Source organism: Arachis ipaensis, chromosome B08 (genome assembly GCF_000816755.2).
Source record: "Arachis ipaensis cultivar K30076 chromosome B08, Araip1.1, whole genome shotgun sequence".
Classification (NCBI taxonomy): domain Eukaryota; kingdom Viridiplantae; phylum Streptophyta; class Magnoliopsida; order Fabales; family Fabaceae; genus Arachis; species Arachis ipaensis.
Window position 1 is genome coordinate 9387433 of NC_029792.2, and position 26250 is coordinate 9413682.

At 39.6% G+C, this 26250-nt stretch overlaps 5 protein-coding genes across 5 annotated transcripts; 4 read left to right on the forward strand and 1 right to left on the reverse strand.

The window, feature by feature from the left end:
* Positions 440-2554, forward strand: LOC107614455 (probable polyol transporter 4). The gene is made up of 2 exons (XM_016316657.2): positions 440-833; positions 1005-2554. The coding sequence occupies exons 1-2, from the start codon at positions 614-616 to the stop codon at positions 2378-2380; spliced, it is 1596 nt and encodes a 531-aa protein (XP_016172143.1). The 5' UTR covers positions 440-613; the 3' UTR covers positions 2381-2554.
* LOC110265227 (clathrin light chain 1-like) lies at positions 2578-4909 on the forward strand. Its single transcript, XM_021108104.1, has 3 exons — positions 2578-3208; positions 3471-3616; positions 4821-4909. The coding sequence occupies exons 1-3, from the start codon at positions 2874-2876 to the stop codon at positions 4907-4909; spliced, it is 570 nt and encodes a 189-aa protein (XP_020963763.1). The 5' UTR covers positions 2578-2873.
* Positions 5476-6690, forward strand: LOC107610478 (protein FAR1-RELATED SEQUENCE 5-like). The gene has a single exon (XM_016312529.1). It carries the CDS (start codon positions 5476-5478, stop codon positions 6688-6690), a length of 1215 nt encoding a protein of 404 aa, XP_016168015.1.
* LOC107612238 lies at positions 11797-13054 on the reverse strand. The gene is made up of 2 exons (XM_016314039.2): positions 12631-13054; positions 11797-12528 (listed from the first exon to the last, which is right to left on the reverse strand). Exons 1-2 carry the CDS (start codon positions 12944-12946, stop codon positions 12080-12082), a joined length of 765 nt encoding a protein of 254 aa, XP_016169525.1. The 5' UTR covers positions 12947-13054; the 3' UTR covers positions 11797-12079.
* On the forward strand, positions 17451-18748 carry LOC107612125. Its single transcript, XM_016313949.2, has 2 exons — positions 17451-17937; positions 18040-18748. The coding sequence occupies exons 1-2, from the start codon at positions 17622-17624 to the stop codon at positions 18486-18488; spliced, it is 765 nt and encodes a 254-aa protein (XP_016169435.1). The 5' UTR covers positions 17451-17621; the 3' UTR covers positions 18489-18748.

Below are 26250 nucleotides of genomic sequence, written 5' to 3' on the forward strand. Positions count from 1 at the left end.
TTATTTCTCAATCTTTCCCATATATATGTATATCAGTTGTCTTTATCTGAAGTTGATAGTTAAAAATTATTAGATGATAATTTAGTCAAATTTATCAAATTATCTAATCAATTTTAAATGAAAAAGTTTAGGGCCAATACTTTTATTAAAATTTAGACAACACTTAATCATCAAAAGAAAAATGAGTAATCTTACACCATTAAAACCATTAATGATGGCTAATTGATGACTACAAATCACAAAATTTGCTAACGAGTGCTAGAGGCTAGCAAGTTTTGTGTTTATAGCCATTAATTAGTCATTATTAATATTTTTAATGGTTTGAGATTACATTCAATAGTGTGAAATTATTTACTTTTCTTTTGAGATTAAATACTAGCCAAATTTTAATAAAAATGCTGCTCTTATTCTCTTAATATAAAATTATACAAGTGGGGCAGCAAGTTGGCTGAGTGTTGTCCATGTACAACAGAACAAGATCTTCATTCTCTTGAGATCTAATAGCAAAAGCACAAACGGTATATGAACTTAGTAGTCTCGATCATAACTGTCTTAGGAGTGTCTCCAACCAGAGACACAGAAGGGTTAATACTACAACTCAAAGTAGTGAAACATGGGGTTCCAACAACATGGGGATAATGGAGATATGGGGTTGTCTGGAATCCCATTGGGATCAAAGAACAAGTACAAGAGAATGAATTCAGAGCTTGCAGAAGACTATGATGATGTCTTGAACCAACAACGACACATAGAAGAAAGGAGGAGCAGTACTAGGAAATATGTTCTAGCTTGTGCCATCTTTGCTTCCCTCAACAATGTTCTTCTTGGCTATGGTATATATGCAAGCTTTATTTATTATCATCTAATCTCTTTTACTTTCTGTGATTCTTGATTTATGTTTCTTTACATTCCTAAGAGAAGAATAAATTCCAAAATCTGGTAGAGGCTATCAACCTTGGTGCTATTTTAGAATGATTAAAAACGTTGACTTTTTGTTTCCCCAGATGTTGGTGTAATGAGTGGAGCAGTTATATTCATCAAAGAGGATCTGAAGATATCTGAGGTGAAGGAAGAGTTTCTGGTTGGCATTCTGAGCGTTGTTTCTCTATTGGGAAGTTTAGGAGGTGGAAGAACATCAGATATGATTGGTAGAAAATGGACTATGGCTGTAGCAGCAGTGGTGTTCCAATCTGGTGCACTCACAATGACTCTTGCTCCTTCATTTTCAGTTCTACTGATTGGAAGACTCTTAGCAGGTGTTGGAATAGGATTTGGAGTTGTCATAGCTCCTATTTACATTGCAGAGATTTCACCAAACATCTCTAGAGGCACCCTCACTTCCTTCCCTGAGATTTTCATAAACATTGGAATCTTACTTGGCTATGTATCAAACTATGCCTTCTCAGGCTTCTCAGCACACATTAATTGGAGGATAATGCTCGCTGTGGGAATTCTTCCTTCTGTGTTCATTGGTTTCGCCCTTTTCGTTATCCCTGAGTCCCCGAGGTGGTTAGTAATGCAGAACAGAATTGAAGAGGCCAGACAAGTTCTCTTGAAAACAATTGAGAATGAGAAAGAAGTAGATGAGAGACTGGCAGAAATTCAGCAGGCTGCTGGAGTTCCTTCCAAGGAGGACAAACCGGTGTGGCGCGAATTGATCTTCCCTTCTCCTTCGCTTCGCCGGATGCTAATCACAGGATGTGGTATCCAATGTTTTCAGCAGATTACTGGAATTGATGCAACAGTGTATTACAGTCCTGAGATATTCAAAGCTGCTGGGATCAAGGACAATTCAAAGCTTCTAGCAGCAACAGTTGCTGTTGGAATATCAAAAACTATTTTCATATTGGTTGCCATAGTTCTTGTTGATAAACTAGGTAGGAAGCCTCTTCTTTACATAAGCACAATTGGGATGACAATTTGTTTGTTCAGCATAGGAGCTACTCTTTCTATATTTGGACAAGGATCCTTTGTGATTGCATTGGCTATTCTCTTTGTCTGTGGCAATGTTGCATTCTTTTCGGTAGGACTAGGACCGGTTTGCTGGGTTGTTACATCTGAAATCTTCCCTTTAAGGCTTCGAGCTCAGGCCTCGTCGCTTGGATTCGTTGGCAATAGACTCTGCAGTGGCCTTGTTGCCATGTCTTTTCTTTCTGTTGCTCGTGCAATCACAGTTGCTGGAACATTCTTTGTGTTTGCTGCTATTTCTGGTCTTGCTGTTTTGTTTGTCTACTTTCTGGTTCCTGAGACCAAAGGGAAGTCATTGGAGCAGATAGAGATGGTTTTTCAGAATGAACTTGCTATGCAAGGAAGCCAAATAGAGCTTGGAGATGTTGAAGTTGAACAACTTGTGCAGAACAAAACCATTTTAACAAATTGATTCTAGCATTATTCTTTCTCTTTTGGTTTTACCTTTAAGAATTCATTAGCAGAGTTTTAGGCAGAGCTGATCTGATAAAAAATTTTATTAACTAGCATGTATGATAGTTGAGAATTGCTAAATGAATTGATATGTTTGACTAAATCGTTTAATGTAACACTTGTTAATATCTTAGTTATCTTTTTTTTAGAGTGGTGCCACCTTTCATTATATGGACTAAAAATTTATTTAAATTAACTATATTTTAGTTAAATGATAGTTTATTTCTTAAAATTTGATACGTATTAAGAATAATATAAGCTATAACAAACTATGCATTTCAATCTCCAAAATTGTCTCACTGTGATGCTTTTTCATCGGTGAGGTGAGAGAGAAGAAACTAACACACATTCTCGTGATCCGAACGCAACGTAGCAGATCCATCCAACAAGCTTAGAGAGAGACACACACACAAAACAAGAACAAGAAGAAAGGAGTGGTAGTAAAGTTAATAATGGCGTCGTCGTTCGACTCGTTTGAGGATGACCAGCCACGTACTCATCCATCGCCGGGTCCGGGGGTGGAAACGGGTGGTTTCTTCGACGACGATGACACCAACGACATCGACAACGATTCCCAATACGGCAACAACCTCACCGTTGATACAAACACCAATCCTCAATCTCCTGATGTTTATGGCTTTGGAGTTTCAACACCCTTCAATGGCAACCATGATGATGATGATGATGACGACGACGGAACCTTCGCTTCAGCCGGCGGAGGAGGACCCTTGCTCCCTGATCACACCCAAATGCAGGAGGAAGGTTTTGCCAGGCGCGAATGGCGACGGTTAGATTCATATATATTATTTTCTTCACGTGTTTTAATGCAAGTTATGCGTTCCGTACGATAGTTCTTCTAGTTTCTTATATGCTGCATTGATTTTGTTATGATAATTTTTGAATTGGATTGATTGAAAGAGTGGATGTAAATGTTAGAGTGATTTGTTTTCCAATTAAGGCAATGTTTATGTATTTTTAGTGTCTAATGATGATGAAACATTACTCATTTGCTATTTCTTCTGATTGCATAATAATTTCCATGGCTTCAGTCAAAACGCAATCCATCTTGAGGAAAAGGAGAAAAAGGAGAAGGAGATGCGTAATCAAATCATAAAGAACACGTGTCCCATTAGAAGAATTACTTTTTTTGCATGTGTTGAAGTGGAAGGCATGTGGTGCAGCAGAAGGTCCCACGGTCAGTGATAATACGGAAATCGAGGTTGACTAATTAAATAGATTATATATAACAGTATGGAAGTTAATTGGAGATTAACTCCTATAAAACGGATTTGGTTTTATGTTTTTTTATGATGAGGCCTCAGTTAGATGGAAGAAGTGATGGGCTTGGGGAAAATATTATACCCAAAGGAACAAAAAAGAAAATGGCCCAACCCGTCAGCTTTCCCCCACTTCTCCGTCACCTGTGAAGTGCCCCCAACCGTCCTGTATGAAGCTAATAAAATTTATAACAAAATTGAAACCCTAGCCGTAGCTCTCGTGGAGGTTATAGTGCGCCGGCGTCCTGCATATGTAGCTTCGGTGGTGATCGAGGTGTCGAAAACGCCTAGGATCGCAACTCCGAATTGTAGCTCGTGCTCGCACGTACTTGTCTCCTCAGGCGCGTTGAAGCCGTCGTGCGATTGCCGATCTTGTTCGCGGCTTGTGTCGGAGTTCTGCGTCGTGCATGTCTCGTCCGGTGACGCCCGGTGGCTGTATTTTAAACGACTTCGCATTCTCTGGTTGCCCTGAAGCCAACCCTCTCTGTCGCCTCCCAACGCTGGGACCTAAGCGAGAGCCACACCCGGCGGAGAAACCGGTGTATTGTGTCGCCTGGTTGAGTTTCCCAACGCCCGCCAGAAGAGAATACACCCAGACCAGAAGAGTGCTCTGATTCAAAGTCTGGCACGTCCTGAGTTCTATTAAAACAAGTAAGTCTTTGAATCAGTAGTTGGTTGGATATTTTGAATACAATGAAATAAAGTATACCAAAGATATTGTCTCTCCTGTTTGAGGTGGTTGTTTAGCTGTGAAGTATGTTATTATAGTTATAAGGAAAATGCACTCGACATGCATGATGAAGTGGTATTACCATGTGACCGGGTGGCTTCATAATTGCTAGCAGTTGGAAAGTTAGTAAGTTAGTTGTGTGAGAAATTAGAGTAAGTGGATGTTACTAGTTACGAAAGTTAACTTGCACAAATAGCATGCTTGCAGAGAAGTTAATACCCTTGCAAGATGACTCCACTGGCATTAGTATGTTCTGGAAGATGTACCACTGCTTTTGGGAAGTTCTGGATTTGGTAGCTGTCATGTTGTTGTTGTTAGTAGGTTAATTTCCAAATTTTTATCTCTTGTTTTGATATTCTGGCTGTGAAGTTGCTAAGTTGAAACTTTGGTAGATTGTAGGGTTGATGATGATGTAATATGCAAAGTTGCTAGGGCGGGGCGAAGTTATTTCTTGGAGCATGCATTTAGGTCCCGTAGTTGATTATTACTTGGTACATCGTGTTATTGTATTTAGTGTTATCGGGGTTATGATTGCTGGATTTTGGTGATGATTGGTTTCATGTAAACCGAATGGTTTGTACCTCTAAATGGGAAAATAAAATCTGCACAACAGTATGTACAAAAATGGTTTGTTTTGTTATGGAAGTCAATTTTAGTGTGTTGGCCTATTCAAAATATGGATGCTGTTTTGTTGTGGTTGTTGGGGTTTATTTCTTCTGGAATTCAGATTTGTTTGTGATAAGTGTTGAAACTATTGATGTGGGTATGCCCTTTTATTTTTTTTTTGGCTCCGGGTCTCCTAGTTGTTGTGACGAATGCTCAAATAGGAAACCTTGCGAAAACTATGTTTGATGTCTTGGATATAAACTTCGTCATGAAAGCTAGTTCGTCAAAGTTAGGTTGTTTTGTTGTAAGAATGTTCTTGGAATAGGTGATTCATTGCTTAGCAAAGTATTGTTTATGTTGTATGCCTGTTTGTTGGGTTTAGTTTTCACTGTGTGGGAATATCCTATTGTTATGTAATATTGAATTAGGTAAACTATTTCAATGGAGGTGTCTTTGAGCGAGGCGGATGGTGATTGTGGAGGGAGTGATGGAGATGCTAACGAAGTAGAAAATTCTGATTTGGAAGACCTCGGTGGACTAAGTGTGGATGACATCCTCAAGAAGGTATGTCACAGCATTGAAAATGCATATGAGTTCTATCGGGGTTTCGGAAAATTGCATGGATTCGGGGTGCGAAAGGGTGACTCCGGAAAAGACTGTGACGGGAATGTTGTAAGGTACAGGTTTTTTTGTAACAAGGAAGGGTTGAGGGAGCGTAAACACTACGACAGGGTTGACCGAACAAGGGTACACAAACCGGAAACAAGAACCAACTGCAAGGCAATGTTATCGGTTTATCTTGACAAAAATGATAAGCATTGGAAGGTTAGGAAGTTAGTAACCGAACACAATCATGACCTGACACCGGCTGGAATGGTGCACCTGATTGCCAATCATCGTCGGTTAACAGAAGTTGCAAAGACTCAGATAGCCGGTATGCAAGCTCATGGTATTGCGACCTCTAAGATTGTAGGGTACATGGCTGGTACGATCGGGGGATATTCGATGTTGGGGTTCCTGAAGAAGGATGTCTACAACTATGCTGACAAAATGCGGCGCATTAAAGTAGCTGATGGCGATGCGAATTCTGCATTAGTTTATCTAGAGGGAAAAGCCGAATCAGACCCCATGGCAATCGCAAAATATAATGTGACTTCTGACAACAGGCTCGCGAATCTGATTTGGGCCGACGGATCTAGTAGAGTCGATTACCAATTCTTTGGCGATGTTCTGGCGTTCGATTCAACCTACAGGAAAAATAAATACAAGAGGCCGGTTGTTATTTTCTCAGGATCAAACAATCATAAGCAGACCACCATATTCGGGTTTGGGTTGTTGCTTGATGAAAGTCTGGCGTCCTATTGGTGGATGCTGGAGAATTTGATGGAGATCATGTGCCGTAAGAAGCCATCTGTAGTGGTGACCGATGGGGACAAAGCTATGATAAAGGCTGTCTCTGAAGTCCTCCCCGAGTCGACGCATCGCTTGTGTGCATGGCATGTGGAGAAGAACGTCACATCGAATGTCAAGGATGATGAATTACGTGGGCTGTTTAGAAGATGGTTGTACGCGGACATGGCAACAGATGTATTCGAGTCGGAATGGGAGCAGGCCGTGGAGGAGTATGGACTCGGCCAGAATCAGTGGTGGTGCTAGATGTATGAGAAAAAGGAGATGTGGGCAAGTAGCTATCTTCGTGACAAGTTCTGCGCGGGGTACCAGACCACATCCCTGGTTCGAGAAGAACCCTTTTCCTAATATTTCTTTGTATATGGGCAACGCCAGTTCAAATGGAGCCCTTATCTGTTGCTAACTGAATCCACTTTTTTTTTTTTATTTTTTTTTGTCGGTTGCTAATTCAGTCCTTGAGGTTATGCTTGTTTGTTATTTTTATTTATGGGCATTTTCATGGACAGACAATTCGTGCTTATTTAGGTTCCCGTGGATTGGTGTTGTTTCTTTTCATACTGCTATTTCTCAACATGTGTATGTAATTGATGGATCCGATATGAAAGCCCATCACTGTAGTGCAAGCTATGTACAGGAACGGTTGAATTTAATGGTTTCATAATTTTTTTGGTTCGGTCAGGAATAAGATTTCCGTGGACAAGGTTTTCCAACTCCAATTAAATTGAAAATGTTGCGGTTTGAGGTGATGTATGACTGTATGTCTCATTCACGTATTTATATTATAACGTTATCTTTTAATTTATTTCTTTTTTAATTTTAAAAACAGAATTGCCTTCAATTATCAGCAATAAACACGTAAGGTAAGTATATCATGCTTATTTTTTCTGTAAGTACGATAGATGTTCTCCTTTCCGTCACAAGAGGAACCTTTACGCAGAACTGTACATTCCAATAGTTCTAGGTTGTTTCAACCAAAACATTCTTATGGCTTTATCAAAATATATTCCTCACACTGTTTTTACAAAATAAGCATATTATGGTGCCTAATATCATAAACTAGTTTCATATTAGGTTCCCTAATATGCTGTCAAAATACTTAAAGTTCCATGGACGTAGATCATGAGCCTTAGGAAGAGAAATGCAACTAGCATAAATAGGACATGTCAAATTGTGATGCTCTGGCTAGGAGAATCTGCTGCCATAGCAATTTTCTTTCGGCCCTTTTTTTCCTTCTTAGTGGACCGTTGCATCTGAATATCCCAGTGACGAACTGCTCTGCGACCAACATCATGAGCAATGGGATTATAAGGTCCTATCACCAAGTCTAGTGCAAGCCTCATTCTTGTGTGATTGTTGACATCCTACGGAACAATTTCAATTAAATAAGGATGTGGAATGGGTTGGGACTCAATTAAATTATGATTACGAAAGTGAGTCCTTATATAAGATACCTCCAAGTCAACGTTTCCCCACACCCAATTCAACATCATCCATTGGCAAACCCAAACCCCGCAGTCATTCATGCGCGTTATTAACAAGCATAAATTAATCAGCAATGGGTGTACTGCCAAACTAGGGAATAGTTAATGCACATGCATCCCTTAATGCAAATGTAGAGTAACGGGCAACATATATGGTGATGCTTACGATCCTTCAGCTTGCTGGCCTATTGGGGGCTCCGTAACATCAAAAGTTGATGGGTGTGGTTTGAAATGTTCTTCGTTCTTCCAAAATCTCTTGTCCTCTAGCATGTTTTCCAGAAAGAAGGCCTGAGACCATGAATAGGTCATGTAAGTTATTAACCAAACACCAGCATTTCCAAAAGTGATTAGGAGTAATTTGCAAAGGCAACATATGGCTACGGTGAGCTCTTGAGGTTCGGTTACTCTTACCACAAACTTCATCTGTGAGACCCTTGCATCCCGGCGGTCGCCATCCTTAGCGGAGTTGAGATAAAGCAAGTTATAGTTGACAAGGTCTACCACCATTAGAAACCAATGGTTGTCTCTGTGCATGGGTACATATATTTATGGCCCAACATTCACATAAATTCACGATTAGAGTCGCAAGAAAAACAGACAACAGAAAAAACTTTAATGCGATCAAGAACTCACCATCCACAAGCCATCTGCATATCCCATGAACCTATTGCGGATAAACTCGAAGGTATCGATGTTGTGGTTTACCGGGCTAAGAGCAACTTGCTGCAAGAGAAGTAGCAACAAAATAAAAACCACGGGATACACTAATGACGGGAGGTTGAATTAATGAAAATATAGGTGAGGTCGTTAGACGTACAAAAAAGGTCGTCGGAAGAAACCAGGACTCCTTCCTATTTTCATGCGTTAACATAGTGCAAGCAAGGTTTATAACCTGCATATTCATGAAATGCATATATAACTAAATCGTTATCGAAGGTCCAGTTAGTTTGGTCCTCGGCTTAGGATTTTGACACAAGAGCATTCATACTTACATCGTCGACGATCATTTGACCCGGCCGGAGTGTCAGCAGTGCATCCCGGTCTCCACGGGAGTTATCGTCATGTACAAGGACCTCTCTGCGTTCAAACAGTGTGGAATGTTAACTAAAGAATAGCGCCAAGAGGACAATATTTCCACATTATTTACTAGGCCTAATCCCCATACGCACCTCTTGTCCAGGTCCGACGAGAATATGTATGCTGCAACGGCGAGTTCCTTCCCAACGAAGTGCATTCCTTCTGGTGGGCGAAAGGATAGGTTGAAGCACTAGTAAAAGAAAATACAGCTCGATCAGAAAAACAAATCAGTGCACCACAATAGGTGATTTGTGTTTTAACCATGCATATCGTGGAGGAGAGTCTTACCCGAGGCATGTCTTCAGCGCCATGGTGACCGTGGTGAGTGTGGTAGGTGAAAGGAGTCCCCGGCTCAGTTTGTTTCAAGTCAGATCCAGCTGAGGATGTGGAATCCAGATTCTCAAAGGTAAGCTTCCTCTGCAGAGTAAAGCAACAACGACAAAGCAATACATGAGGAGACTTAAAAAATTGTAGACGTATATTATGTACCCCATTGGTTAAAAAATATCATGTTACCTTCATTGACATGGCCTTCGTTTTTCCTGTTGCTGCTTCACTGGGTGCTTCCTGACGCTTAACGGTACAGCGTCGAGGCTTCCTTTTGGTTGAGGAAGCCAACTTCTCGTTCGAGCGCGTCCTTTGAGTATGCAACTTTCGGCCCCTGGAGGATTGCTTTTCCGGTGGATCTTTTAGTTTTTTATTGACTTTACCTGGATTTCTTTTACCAGTCCTCAAAGAGGCAGCGAGTGGTGCTTTGGAGTTTTCCTCCCCAACTTGGTCATACCCCCTCGTATTAACAAGGGATATCAATGACTGAATGGCCTTACCATGATCTGCCAGTAGGTCGGTCATGGTCCATAACTGGTCGTTGTGAGTCTTCAGAATAGTCTTCGTCACCTCCCTGTCCTCCAAAACATGCTGCGTTCAAACAGTAGTTATATATGAGGCGTCAAAAACCCAATGTTAAAGTCTAAATGAGGAAAAAGAAAACCTCAGGAAATATGTAATATTTACCTCCTGAACCGTGTTCAAAACCGTCAACATCTTCTCCTCTAGTGATCTCCCCCCATCGTCCGCCCCTTTAGCCACCACGCTGATAAGTATGAAAAAAAAATTAATGGCAATCCTGTAACAGGGGCACGAGGCCCTAACTTGAAACACTTATGTTAAATCTGAAAGTCTTTACTTATACCTTGCTAGAGAGACGTCGACGTCCGTGGCGTCCCCCTCTTTGTTGAGCAGAGTACTCTTATCCTTCATGGAGTTGATTTGCTGCTCATCCAAAGTCAGGAACTTCATTTCCTGTGACTTTGTTACAAGGACTTTACAAACGAAAACGAGGCACGGAATTTGCGTTTATATTTTGGTTAGTAACACCATGTTGGGTCATAGTGGAACCCATTGGGTATAGGGAGGCCCAATATGTAGAGAACCAACATCAATGCCCGGTTACGTCCCAACCTGCTTCTTTTATGCTCGGAATCCAAACGTAACTTAAATCCCTCAGGAAAATAACACATACCAAATATCAAAGACTAGATGGGCTTTAAGAATGACGCCATTTTTTTTATTATCAAAAGTAACAGGAAATTAGCTTATCGAGACCACAAAAATTGTGACTAGACGTTTGGGGAGATAGAAACCTGCTACACCTTACCTCCATGTCTAATCGATGGTTTCGTTTGATTTGACCGGCATGGTCTAAGGAGTTAGGGTAATGATGATAATAGGATGCGTTAGGATGAACTAGGGTGAGTGTTAATTCTTTATCTGTTAGGGAAATAGTATTTATGAACATATAAAAATTTGCCTAACAAATTTTGAATTTCCAAAACTTGTTTAAGTGTTAGAAATATGAATAATGTTTTATTACGATAATAATAAAAAATATTCAACAGTTATAAATATCTGGATGGATTATAAAATACTGTATATCAAATACTTAAAGGATATAAAACCTATATTAATTAAACATAACATATTCATAGCATAACTCGGTATTATACCGTTTTAGTGAATAACTTCTTATTTATTTAAAAGTTGTTTACATGAATATAACAGAAACAGTATTAACTTTTTCAAATTTAAATTCAGACAAAATGTCCAAATACAAATTATGTAGGCAAAGAATCACTTAAACGCAAAAAGCAAATTTTATAAAGCGGTTACATTCAAAACGTAGTTGCCCATTTGGTGGTTCAAAACGTGCGACAAATAGTTATCGAAATATCTTTTCACCGACTATTTTCTACTATCTAGTTCTGTTGCAATGGAAAACTCAATTCCAATTCAAACCGAAATGACCAACATCGTCACAAACCTTCCGCGGAAGCTTTGTTTTGTTATTTTCAATGAGGGTTATCATTAGAATCCGCGATAACTCCGCCTAAAAGAAATACATCAACCAATTGAGTCGTTGGATGTGACCGTGAGCAGTGTAGGGTCTTTAGGATTGACCCACTTCTGATTTCTGAAAAGATGGCTATGTGACCCTCATCCCCTTCACCACGCCTCCTCCCAGAGATGCACGTTATTAACGAAATGGGGATTCCACCCGTCTTGCTGAAGCAGAATAAGGCCAGCAACGATGACTTGTTATTCATGTTACTTATCCTCGTCGAAACCTTATTAGTTATTAAGTTTAATTTTTTAATCTACATTAAATCCGTACACTGTAACGGTTGTCACTTAATAACTAGGAAAGCCTTGTGCCACTCAAATTTAAACTTTTAACATCAGACTTTGCTTCAACTGGGAACAAAATTAAACCCTAAAATGAGTCGGAGACACAATCTTAAGCAATGACAATAAAAACCATTAAATAAGAACCGAAAGGAAATAAACTAATGGAACAATGAACCTCGTCGACGTCATGTAAAGTAAGTTTAACGGAATAAATACAGCCTAAAGGAGAAAAACAACGTTCTCCGCAATAGAATCCATGTTGAAACTGAGGTACATATAATAACTTGGAATTTTGAGCTTCGTCATTCTCGTGAATACTAAAAGACAAAAGTAGTGAAAAGCACACAAAAGGGACATCACAAACCAGGCACAACGAAAGCCATCCTTCCTGCCTACATGAACATCTGGTTGTAGAGGCTCAACCTTTGCTTCAGCTCAGCGTTCTCTTTCTCCAGCATCATTACATGCTCTGTGGCTGATAACCTTGCTATGCGGTGTGCCTCCGCAAGGGCCTCCTTGTATCGAAGAACAACTTGAAAATTGAAGTAAAAAATTTTTACCTCCGCCTCCTCAAGGAGTCTCTCCAAAGTGATGAAGGCGGCATCCTGCCTTGCCAGTCCCTCGTCAAGCGACAACTGCCCCGAAACGAAAAAGTGTATCCCCTTCGCGGTGCTTTGCAAAGAAACCCCAAACCCATGATACTTCTTTCCTTCGCTGTGGAAGACATCACGCATGAAAAACACTGGCGGTCCAACTTCAAGTCGAGCACAAACCCGTAACAAAAGTTGCTCCATGTCTTCCATTATGACGAACGCCTTGGGGTCAAACTCCGGCACCATATCTAGGAACAGTTTTGCACAACACATAGCATCCAGGTCAAGACCGAGGGTTACCATACACAAAATAAATAAATAAAGAAACCATTAACACAAGCTACACGCACCTGGCTTCTGAGGCAGCAAGTCCATCCCGGCGGTCACAGATCCGCTGCTGTCGTCTCCGGTAACGCTGCCAGAGTCTCCGACGGACATAGCTCCAAAGCTTAGCGCCAAATCTTGAGGCTCCGGGACAGTATCTTCACCAACTGGGTGTTGTCTTGGCAAACTCAGCCACTCCTCCACCTCGCGCCTTACCATGAAGCCTTTTAACTGACTCCCCTTGAAGCCATAAACTTGTTGATTGCATTCTTCCCAAGAGGTGTAAATGCCAGGCTTTCGTCCTCTCCGAACGACGTAGTAACGAAACCGACCAGAATCCATCTACGCAGCACCTTAAATGGGTTTCTTTTCAGACAGAACCAAAGTGAAACGAAATGACTTATAAAGGAAGCTTACTGAAGTTCACAACATACTGAACCGTCAAACTACCACCGGTCCAACCATTCATTATCATACTACCTGCATTCATTTTCCTTCAATGTATTTAATTTGTTGGCACTTAAACTTCTTTTGAACTTTTAATATTAAATTATGGATAATTTATGATGTGAAATTGTGAAATTTTGAATTTTATTAAGGTAGAAATCATTGAATTTATGTATTCAAAGTTATATACAGATTTTTTAATTATTTTATTTAATATTTAATTAAACCGGTTGAAATCCGGTTAAACTCCAGGCGAACCAATAAACCATTGAACCAGTGATCTCACTGGTTTATTAACCGGTCCGGTTCTCACAACCGTAATGTAAACTATAAATTGCAAAATGTAACTTGCAAAACCTACTAACTCTAAAACATAACTCCTAAATCGTACACCGTCAAAGTTTAACCATGTTTGTCCAACTCTCTTCCATAAACCATTTCTCATCAAACCTAAACTCCAACCGTATCTCTACTTAGTTTACTAATTTATAGCTTTTGAAAAGTAAGTAACTTGAGTGCATGCGAAGGTAGAATAATTCGATCTTAGTAATCAAGATAATGTAGCTGCACAAATAACATCTTTGCGAAAAACGTATTGGCATGATGATTCCACTTGGTGAAGACACTGTACCGGAGGCTCAAGATTTGGCGTTAAGCTTCGGAGATCTGACCATCGGAGAGCATGGCAGAGTTACGGGAGACGGGAGCAGCGGATCTGTTCCCGCCGGATCGGACTTTCTGCCTCATGAGCCAGGTGCATATATGTTGTGTTTTTGGTTTGTTTATTTATTTATTTTGTGTAAGGTAACCATCGGTCTTGACGTCGACGTTATGTGTTTTGCAAATCTGGTCGTAGATATGGTTCCGAAGTTTGACCCGAAGGCGTTCGTCAAAATGGAAGACATGGAGGAACTGCTGTTACGGGTATGTGCTCGGCTTCAAGTTGGTCCTCCAGTCTTTTTCTTGCGTGATGCCTTCCGCAGCAAAGGAAAGAAGTATCACGGGTTTGGGGTTCACCTGCAAAGCACCGCGAAGGGGATCAACTTCTTCGTTTCTGGGAGGTTGTCCACTGACGAGCGACTGGCAAGGCAGGATGCCACCTTCATCACTTTAGAGAGGCTCCTGGAGGAGTCGGATGTGAATATATTTGACTTCAACTTCCAAGTAGTTCTGCGATACAAGGAGGAGGTTGCTGACGCACACCACGTGGCAAGGTTGTCAGTGATAGAACATGTAACGAAGCAAAGGTTGAGACTGTACAACCAGATGTTCATGTAAGCAGGTAGGCTGGCTTTTGTTGTGTCCAATTAGTAACCAGATGTTCGTGGCGAATATTATAAATGTTTGAACGCAGCATGTTGGGTTAAATTTGTCCTTCATCACATATTCACTTTTTGTCTATTATAACCTAATTATTTCACATAAGAATTTTAATCCCATTATTTTTTCTTACTAAGGTCCATTGGTTCTGTTGGGGTAATGTAACCTCCATATATTTCCCCAAGCCAATTATAATATTCATGGGATTTTTGTCACTTCCCACAACCCACCAAAAATCCACCTTCCAAGGCCCAGCGGACCAATAACACAACTCCACCAGCTTATTATTTAATGGGCCAGCTCATTCAATAAAAATTATTATTAATTACACCAACTATATTAACGTTAACTACATTGATTATCATCAGTAAATCCTTGGCACAGCCTCTGCCAACTGCGGGACCCACCATCACCTTTCTTGGCATCATCAACAACCACTTCCAGAATGCCAGTCCTTCTCTCTAGACACGCGTTTCAACCAGAGACACCCCACATTTCATCAGCAGCTGCGGAAGAATATTCACTTCAGCACAGTAGAATTTTCCATATAGTTAACGTTAATATAGCAAATTCATGTATGCTTGGAGTTGTTGCAGTTAGATATAAGTTATTAGGTTATAATAGACAAAAAGTGAATATGTGATGAAGGACAAATTTAACCCAACATGCTGCGTTCAAACATTTATAATATTCGCCATGAACATCTGGTTACTAATTGGACACAACAAAAGCCAGCCTACCTGCTTACATGAACATCTGGTTGTACAGTCTCAACATTTGCTTCAGCTCAGCGTTCTCTTTCTCCAGCATCGTTACATGTTCTATCACTGACAACCTTGCCACGTGGTGTGCGTCAGCAACCTCCTCCTTGTATCGCAGAACTACTTGGAAGTTGAAGTCAAATATATTCACATCCGACTCCTCCAGGAGCCTCTCCAAAGTGATGAAGGTGGCATCCTGCCTTGCCAGTCGCTCGTCAGTGGACAACCTCCCAGAAACGAAGAAGTTGATCCCATTCGCGGTGCTTTGCAGGTGAACCCCAAACCCGTGATACTTCTTTCCTTCGCTGCGGAAGGCATCACGCAAGAAAAAGACTGGAGGACCAACTTGAAGCCGAGCACATACCCGTAACAGCAGTTCCTCCATGTCTTCCATTATGACGAACGCCTTTGGGTCAAACTTCGGAACCATATCTACGACCAGATTTGCAAAACACATAACGTCGACGTCAAGACCGATGGTTACCTTACACAAAATAAATAAATAAACAAACCAGAAACACAACATATACGCACCTGGCTCATGAGGCAGAAAGTCCGATCCGGCGGGAACAAATCCGCTGCTCCCGTCTCCCGTAACTCTGCCATGCTCTCCGATGGTCAGATCTCCGAAGCTTAACGCCAAATCTTGAGCCTCCGGTACAGTGTCTTCACCAAGTGGAATCATCATGCCAATACGTTTTTCGCAAATATGTTATTTGTGCAGCTACGTTATCTTGATTACTAAGATCGAATTATTCTACCTTCGCATGCACTCAAGTTATTTACTTTTCAAAAGCTATAAATTAGTAAACTAAGTAGAGATACGGTTGGAGTTTAGGTTTGATGAGAAATGGTTTATGGAAGAGAGTTGGACAAACATGGTTAAACTTTGACGGTGTACGATTTAGGAGTTATGTTTTAGAGTTAGTAGGTTTTGCAAGTTACATTTTGCAATTTATAGTTTACATTACGGTTGTGAGAACCGGATCGATCAATAAACCAGTGAGATCACTGGTTCAATGGTTTATTGGTTCGCCTGGAGTTTAACCGGATTTCAACCGGTTTAATTAAATATTAAATAAAATAATTAAAAAATCTGTATATAACTTTGAATACATAAATTCAATGATTTCTACCTTAATAAAATTCAAAATTTCACAATTTCACATCATAAATTATCCATAATTTAATATTAAAAGTTCACAAAGAACTTCAATCATCAATGTTCATAAGAAAAAAACAACCATAGGCCCAAGGCATGACCCAAATTGCTTTCATTTACACAACCACAGACGATTTCTTCTTGCACATCACCTCAAGCAGATTTTCTAACATCCACTTGTAAGAACTGACACTCTCATCAAATAATAGACCAATCCCAAAGATCGTGGTCACAACACTTATATTCCGAAATTTAAATAATAATTAATATACAGATTTAACCTAAATCAACGTTAAATAATTTTGTTAGTGTTAAGATTAAGTTATAATTAATTAAATTGATTAACATGAATAAATAAATTTAATTTTTAAGACTTAGAAAATAATCTAACATTGTTTTTGTATATTAAATAATTTGAGAATTCAGTAACATCTTGAATTATAGGTTGGGTATTATTTTTATATATGATGTTTTTAACGTTTATATTGTTAAACATTAACTTATTTTTAAAAACATGAATCTACATATATTATTGTACAAAAATGGTAACTGTGTTCATTTTAGTAGAACCAACGTAGTTAAGAAATAATAAGAAATAACGAAAGAGACTCCATTTGGCATAAATGAATTGTTTAATTACTGTCACAAATACCAATGTAGAAGTAATTACTAACAGAGTATATCGATGTGTAGATTATATAGTTTTTTACGTCAAGTGGTATTTAGAAAGCAAGTAAGTATTAAAGTTATTCATTACGAATGAGAAAATTTAATTTTCAGTTAATTATCAACTACTTAACTAGTATAATTTAAGTAATTATCTTCATATTTTGATTTTATGTAATTTTTTTCTATTTTTAATAATTAAAATTTAAAATATCGTTATTAATAAATGAATTTGTTATCAAAAACTTTTTTTTTGACATGATTCACGAAAAAGATATTTTTATTTTAAATTGTATACAGGTAACATAATAAAAAGCCATATCTTTATTGTAGTTATGTATTATCACGTAATAGTTTTTAGTAAAAGACACCGACATTATTGCTAATATTTTACAGGTGACATCGATTAAGACACGTGGACACGAATGATTGGACGGCATGAGTTATTAAATGTTGTAACCCACTATAATCGAAGAAGTTTAAGTGCCAACAAATTAAATACATTGAAGGAAAATGAATGCAGGTAGTATGATAATGAATGGTTGGACCGGTGGTAGTTTGACGGTTCAGTATGCTGTGAACTTCAGTAAGCTTCCTTTATAAGTCATTTCGTTTCACTTTGGTTCTGTCTGAAAAGAAACCCATTTAAGGTGCTGCGTAGATGGATTCTGGTCGGTTCCGTTACTACGTCGTTCGGAGAGGACGAAAGCCAGGCATTTACACCTCTTGGGAAGAATGCAATCAACAAGTCTATGGCTTCAAGGGGAGTCAGTTAAAAGGCTTCATGGTAAGGCGCGAGGCGGAGGAGTGGCTGAGTTTGCCAAGACAACACCCAGTTGGTGAAGATACTGTCCCGGAGCCTCAAGATTTGGCGCTAAGCTTTGGAGCTATGTCCGTCGGAGACTCTGGCAGCGTTACCGGAGACGACAGCAGCGGATCTGTGACTGCCGGGACGGACTTGCTGCCTCAGAAGCCAGGTGCGTGTAGCTTGTGTTAATGGTTTCTTTATTTATTTATTTTGTGTATGGTAACCCTCGGTCTTGACCTGGATGCTATGTGTTGTGCAAAACTGTTCCTAGATATGGTGCCGGAGTTTGACCCCAAGGCGTTCGTCATAATGGAAGACATGGAGCAACTTTTGTTACGGGTTTGTGCTCGACTTGAAATTGGACCGCCAGTGTTTTTCATGCGTGATGTCTTCCGCAGCAAAGGAAAGAAGTATCATGGGTTTGGGGTTTCTTTGCAAAGCACCGCGAAGGGGATACACTTTTTCGTTTCGGGGTGGTTGTCGCTTGACGAGGGACTAGCAAGGCAGGATGCCGCCTTCATCACGTTGGAGAGACTCCTTGAGGAGGCGGAGGTGAAAATTTTTTACTTCAATTTTCAAGTTGTTCTTCGATACAAGGAGGCCCTTGTGGAGGCACACCGCATAGCAAGGTTGTCAGCCACAGAGCATGTAATGATGCTGGAGAAAGAAAACGCTGAGCTGAAGCAAAGGTTGAGCCTCTACAACCAGATGTTCATGTAGGCAGGAAGGATGGCTTTCGTTGTGTCTGGTTTGTGATGTCCCTTTTGTGTGCTTTTCACTACTTTTGTCTTTTAGTATTCACGAGAATGACGAAGCTCAAAATTCCAAGTTATTATATGTACCTCAGTTTCAACATGGATTCTGTTGCGGAGAACGTTGTTTTTCTCCTTTAGGCTGTATTTATTCCGTTAAACTTACTTTACATGACTTCGGCGAAGTTCATTGTTCCATTAGTTTATTTCCTTTCGGTTCTTATTTAACCATTTTTATTGTCATTGCTTAAGATTGTGTCTCCGACTCATTTTAGGGTTTAATTTTGTTCCCGGTTGAAGCAAAGTCTGATGTTAAAAGTTTAAATTTGAGTGGCACAAGGCTTTCCTAGTTATTAAGTGACAATCGTTACAGTGTACGGAGTTAATGTAGATTAAAAAATTAAACTTAATAACTAATAGGGTTTCGACGAGGATAAGTAACATGAATAACAAGTCATCATTGCTGGCCTTATTCTGCTTCAGGAAGACGGGTGGCATCACCTCAGATTGAAAGGTTATCTTTGGGGTTTAAGCGATAAGTTATGAAGACGTGATGGAATCCCCATTTCGTTAATAACGTGCATCTCTGGGAGGAGGCGTGGTGAAGGGGATGAGGGTCACATAGCCATCTTTTCAGAAATCAGAAGTGGGTCAATCCTAAAGACCCTACACTGCTCACGGTCACATCCAACGACTCAATTGGTTGATGTATTTCTTTTAGGCGGAGTTATCGCGGATTCTAATGATAACCCTCATTGAAAATAACAAAACGAAGCTTCCGCGGAAGGTTTGTGACGATGTTGGTCATTTCGGTTTGAATTGGAATTGAGTTTTCCATTGCAACAGAACTAGATAGTAGAAAATAGTCGGTGAAAAGATATTTTGATAACTATTTGTCGCACGTTTTGAACCACCAAATGGGCAACTACGTTTTGAATGTAACCGCTTTATAAAATTTGCTTTTCGCGTTTAAGTGATTCTTTGCCTACATAATTTGTATTTGGACATTTTGTCTGAATTTAAATTTGAAAAAGTGAATACTGTTTCTGTTATATTCATGTAAACAACTTTTAAATAAATAAGAAGTTATTCACTAAAACGGTATAATACCGAGTTATGCTATGAATATGTTATGTTTAATTAATATAGGTTTTATATCCTTTAAGTATTTGATATACAGTATTTTATAATCCATCCAGATATTTATAACTGTTGAATATTTTTTATTATTATCGTAATAAAACATTATTCATATTTCTAACACTTAAACAAGTTTTGGAAATTCAAAATTTGTTAGGCAAATTTTTATATGTTCATAAATACTATTTCCCTAACAGATAAAGAATTAACACTCACCCTAGTTCATCCTAACGCATCCTATTATCATCATTACCCTAACTCCTTAGACCATGCCGGTCAAATCGAACGAAACCATCGATTAGACATGGAGGTAAGGTGTAGTAGGTTTCTATCTCCCCAAACGTCTAGTCACAATTTTTGTGGTCTCGATAAGCTAATTTCCTGTTACTTTTGATAATAAAAAAAAATGGCGTCATTCTTAAAGCCCATCTAGTCTTTGATATTTGATATGTGTTATTTTCCTAAGGGATTTAAGTTACGTTTGGATTCTGAGCATAAAAGAAGCAGGTTGGGATGTAACCGGGCATTGATGTTGGTTCTCTACATATTGGGCCTCCCTATACCCAATGGGTTCCACTATGACCCAACATGGTGTTACTAACCAAAATATAAACGCAAATTCCGTGCCTCGTTTTCGTTTGTAAAGTCCTTGTAACAAAGTCACAGGAAATGAAGTTCCTGACTTTGGATGAGCAGCAAATCAACTCCATGAAGGATAAGAGTACTCTACTCAACAAAGAGGGGGACGCCACGGACGTCGACGTCTCTCTAGCAAGGTATAAGTAAAGACTTTCAGATTTAACGTAAGTGTTTCAAGTTAGGGCCTCGTGCCCCTGTTACAGGATTGCCATTAATTTTTTTTTCCATACTTATCAGCGTGGTGGCTAAAGGGGCGGACGATGGGGGGAGATCACTAGAGGAGAAGATGTTGACAGTTTTGAACACGGTTCAGGAGGTAAATATTACATATTTCCTGAGGTTTTCTTTTTCCTCATTTAGACTTCAACATTGGGTTTTTGACGCCTCATATATAACTACTGTTTGAACACAGCATGTTTTGGAGGACAGGGAGGTGACGAAGACTATTCTGAAGACTCACAACGACCAGTTACGGACCATGACCGACCTACTGGCAGATCATGGTAAGGCCATTCAGTCATTGATATCCCTTGTTAATACGAGGGGGTATGACCAAGTTGGGGAGGAAAACTCCAAAGCACCACTCGCTGCCTCTTTGAGGACTGGTAAAAGAAATCCAGGTAAAGTCAATAAAAAACTAAAAGATCCACCGGAAAAGCAATCCTCCAGGGGCCGAAAGTTGCATACTCAAAGGACGCGTTCGAACGAGAAGTTGGCTTCCTCAACCGAAAGGAAGCTTCGACGCTGTACCGTTAAGCGTCAGGAAGCACCCAGTGAAGCAGCAACAGGAAAAACGAAGGCCATGTCAATGAAGGTAACATGATATTTTTTAACCAATGGGGTACATAATATACGTCTACAATTTTTTAAGTCTCCTCATGTATTGCTTTGTCGTTGTTGCTTTACTCTGCAGAGGAAGCTTACCTTTGAGAATCTGAATTCCACATCCTCAGCTGGATCTGACATGAAGCAAACTGAGCCGGGGACTCCTTTCACCTACCACACTCACCACGGTCACCATGGCGCTGAAGACATGCCTCGGGTAAGACTCTCCTCCACGATATGCATGGTTAAAACACAAATCACCTATTGTGGTGCACTGATTTGTTTTTCTGATCGAGCTGTATTTTCTTTTACTAGTGCCTCAACCTATCCTTTCGCCCACCAGAAGGAATGCACTTCGTTGGGAAGGAACTCGCCGTTGCAGCATACATATTCTCGCCGGACCTGGACAAGAGGTGCGCATGGGGATTAGGCCTAGTAAATAATGTGGAAATATTGTCCTCTTGGCGCTATTCTTTAGTTAACATTCCACACTGTTTGAATGCAGAGAGGTCCTTGTACATGACGATAACTCCCGTGGAGACCGGGATGCACTGCTGACACTCCGGCCGGGTCAAATGATCGTCGACGATGTAAGTATGAATGCCCTTGTGTCAAAATCCTAAGCCGAGGACCAAACTAACTGGACCTTCGATAACGATTTAGTTATATATGCATTTCATGAATATGCAGGTTATAAACCTTGCTTGCACTATGTTAACGCATGAAAATAGGAAGGAGTCCTGGTTTCTTCCGACGACCTTTTCTGTACGTCTAACGACCTCACCTATATTTTCATTAATTCAACCTCTCGTCATTAGTGTATCCCGTGGTTTTTATTTTGTTGCTACTTCTCTTGCAGCAAGTTGCTCTTAGCCCGGTAAACCACAACATCGATACCTTCGAGTTTATCCGCAATAGGTTCATGGGATATGCAGATGGCTTGTGGATGGTGAGTTCTTGATCGCATTAAAGTTTTTTCTGTTGTCTGTTTTTCTTGCGACTCTAATCGTGAATTTATGTGAATGTTGGGCCATAGATATATGTACCCATGCACAGAGACAACCATTGGTTTCTAATGGTGGTAGACCTTGTCAACTGTAACTTGCTTTATCTCGACTCCACCAAGGATGGCGACCGCCGGGATGCAAGGGTCTCACAGATGAAGTTTGTGGTAAGAGTAACCGAACCTCAAGAGCTCACCGTAGCCATATGTTGCCTTTGCAAATTACTCCTAATCACTTTTGGAAATGCTGGTGTTTGGTTAATAACTTACATGACCTATTCATGGTCTCAGGCCTTCTTTCTGGAAAACATGCTAGAGGACAAGAGATTTTGGAAGAACGAAGAACATTTCAAACCACACCCATCAACTTTTGATGTTACAGAGCCCCCAATAGGCCAGCAAGCTGAAGGATCGTAAGCATCACCATATATGTTGCCCGTTACTCTGCATTTGCATTAAGGGATGCATGTGCATTAACTATTCCCTAGTTTGGCAGTACACCCATTGCTGATTAATTTATGCTTGTTAATAACGCGCAGGAATGACTGCGGGGTTTAGGTTTGCCAATGGATGATGTTGAATTGGGTGTGGGGAAACGTTGACTTGGAGGTATCTTATATAAGGACTCACTTTCGTAATCATAATTTAATTGAGTCCCAACCCATTCCACATCCTTATTTAATTGAAATTGTTCCGTAGGATGTCAACGATCACACAAGAATGAGGCTTGCACTAGACTTGGTGATGGGACCTTATAATCCCATTGCTCATGACGTTGGTCGCAGAGCAGTTCGTCACTGGGATATTCAGATGCAACGGTCCACTAAGAAGGAAAAAAAGGGCCGAAAGAAAATTGCTATGGCAGCAGATTCTTCTAGCCAGAGCATTACAATTTGACATGTCCTATTTATGCTAGTTGCATTTCTCTTCCTAAGGCTCATGATCTATGTCCATGGAACTTTAAGTATTTTGACAGCATATTAGGGAACCTAATATGAAACTAGTTTATGATATTAGGTACCATAATATGCTTATTTTGTAAAAACAGTGTGAGGAATATATTTTGATAAAGCCTTAAGAATGTTTTGGTTGAAACAACCTAGAACTATTGGAATGTACAGTTCTGCATAAAGGTTCCTCTTGTGACGGAAAGGAGAACATCTATCGTACTTATAGAAAAAATAAGTATGATATACTTACCTTACGTGTTTATTGCTGATAATTGAAGGCAATTCTATTTTTAAAATTAAAAAAGAAATAAATTAAAAGATAACGTTATAATATAAATACGTGAATGAGACATACAGTCATACATCACCTCAAACCGCAACATTTTCAATTTAATTGGAGTTGATGCATTTAGTGTAACACCCTACCACACAAAGCTTTACGCTTAAGTCGTAAAACAGAGGTGATGTGGTATTATGACCTCTAAAATAAAATGAGTACATATAATAGCAGAAGAGTTATAATATGCTAGGAGCCTTGAAGAATATGGGAAATAAAAATAGCGAGATAAAAGCGCAACGCTCAAGGAACGAGTTAACTTGCATGCTAAGAAAACCGTAACTGTCAAACATAAGATAACAGAAGTAGGAATAGAGTGCCAAAGATACAAAATAACAAGCTCCTAACTCAGCCTGCGAAGTCAAGACTGGCCGGAAAATATTTACACATATATACATACATATCCAAAACCCAAAAGTACATACACACAATCCTGCCTCTCCATAAACCTCTAAGAGGATCAAAAAGGACAAGTTATGCGGAGAGAAAGCTAAGTACATATATATACATCAATGTACAGCAAAACTATACAACAACACTATCCAGTAATCCCTCCGCTTTAAGAGTCCAGACGACTAACGAGATGGCTCCCGACCTGCATCTGAAAATCAACAACATAGTATGGAATGAGAACCGGAGGTTCTCAGTATGGTAAAGGTGCCACACACATAATATATAAGGTCATGGGAATGCCAGAGGCAATCCTAGAACGCCGACACTCAGATTGTAGAGCTTAAAGTATTAAACAGAAGCCATAAAAGGTGGTTTCCTAAAATATTTAATCCTAACTTAACTTAACCTTAAATCTAAGTCTTATACTGCCATTCCTCCATACCTCCAATTCCATCATGCATTTTCACAGACAAATAAACAGATAAAGGCAAACACAAGAAGGTTACAACTACTGCAGGTAACAAGTACACATTTAGCATAGCAAATACAGATAGGCACACCCAATTAGAGCACAAGCAAGTAATTCAAGTAATATGCATATGATGCATGCCTGTCCTATGGCTGATGAGGCTCATCTGTCGGTTATCCAGCCAACCCGACAAGTCTGAATTGTCCTTAGACTGTCTCCCGACGTGCATCCCCAAGAGTCTATGCATAGATTTTTCTCAAATAATCAATATTGCTCAATGGGGGTAACATTCCCGGGAATTTATATAGTGCCCGGTCACACTTACGTCGTAGGGTCAACAGAGTATCGAGTTTTCAACCTGGTACACGTGGTGGCAAGCCACGGCACTTAATCCAGTGAATCTCGTATCTCAGATTATTCAAATTCATAAGCCATATAAATAATTCAATTATAATTCATCAACATCCACATCATTCTCAATTGCATCTCATTCATCATCATACATTAAACATATTCAATCTTATCCTTCATTATATCACCTCCCATTCCATCCATCAATAGTTTCAATTCAAAACATAATTCATTCTTTTCTAAGAATCAAACTTCAAACTTAAAACATACTCACTTTCTTAATAACTCAAAATCAAACCATATAACCTTTAAATCTAAATCTCTTTTAAATAATCATCTAAATAAAATCTCTAATTTTTTATAAAATTTTGGCAGCATCTCCTCTAAAACTCGGACTTTGCCACCCTTTTCGAGTCCAAACCTGCTTTCTTTTCAATTCAACATACCCTTCCTCATCATCATAACAGTCACCACAATAAATCTACCTCAGATAAACAATTATACTCATACAATATTCAAATCCAACAACCCAAAATTCAACTAAGAATCATAATACATCCAATTTAATACTCAAAGCTCAAATTCAATGAAAATAAAATAGAATTATCGTATCCTCACCTTACCCAAGCTTCACATAAGCAAGAGTGAACGTTTCTCTCAAGCTAATTGGATCCTAAAATATCAAAAATCAAAGAAATTTAACAAACTCGAAAATTGGGGAAATGAAAGGCTGAAGTGAAATAGCAAGTTACCTATGAAATTGTTCCGGTAGAAATGTAGAGCTCAATGCGGTGAATGCGTGGCCGCAAACGGTGCGGCGATTGGAGCTCAAACGGGAAAGTTACGTGAAATGGAATTCACCGTAAACGAATCTCTCTTCTTCTCTTCCCTGGGAGGAGCGTCGTTGAGGGAAATGAAGAGAAACAAGAGCCCGTGGCTCTTTTTAATTGTTGGACTAATTGGGCCCACAGCCCGGTTTGGGCCCGGTTCAACCGGTTCGGCCCGTTTGGTCCAATCTTGGACCGATTTCTTCAAAATTGGTGTCAAAATTCTCGTTTCGATGAGCTCTATCCTAATTTGATATAATATTCGTGTTTCTAATATTCCTTATTAAAAATTAATTTATTGACTAATTATCTACTAATTTAACCGGGGTTTACATCCTACCCACCTAATAAAGAATTTTGCCCTCAAAATTCAAATCTAGTTACCTGAAAAGAGATGTGGATAGTCCTTTCGCATATCTGATTCGAGCTCCCAAGTATGTTCCTTGATACCAGCTCGACTCCAAGCTACTTTTACCAATGATACTTCCTTTCCGCGTAATTGTTTAATATTGGTATCATCAATTCTCACTGGAATTATTGGAAGTGTTAGATCTTCTCTTACTTGGATTGGTTCTGGTTCTAAAACATGACTTGCATCAGGAGTATACTTCCGAAGCTGTGATACATGAAATACATCGTGCAAATTCAAAAGATACGGCGGTAAGGCAATTCTATAAGCCACTGGCCCAATTCTCTTTAGGATCTCAAACGGTCCAATATAACGGGGATTCAGTTTCTTGGTCTTAATAGCTCTTCCCACTCCAGTGGTTGGTGTTACCTTCAGAAAGACATGTTC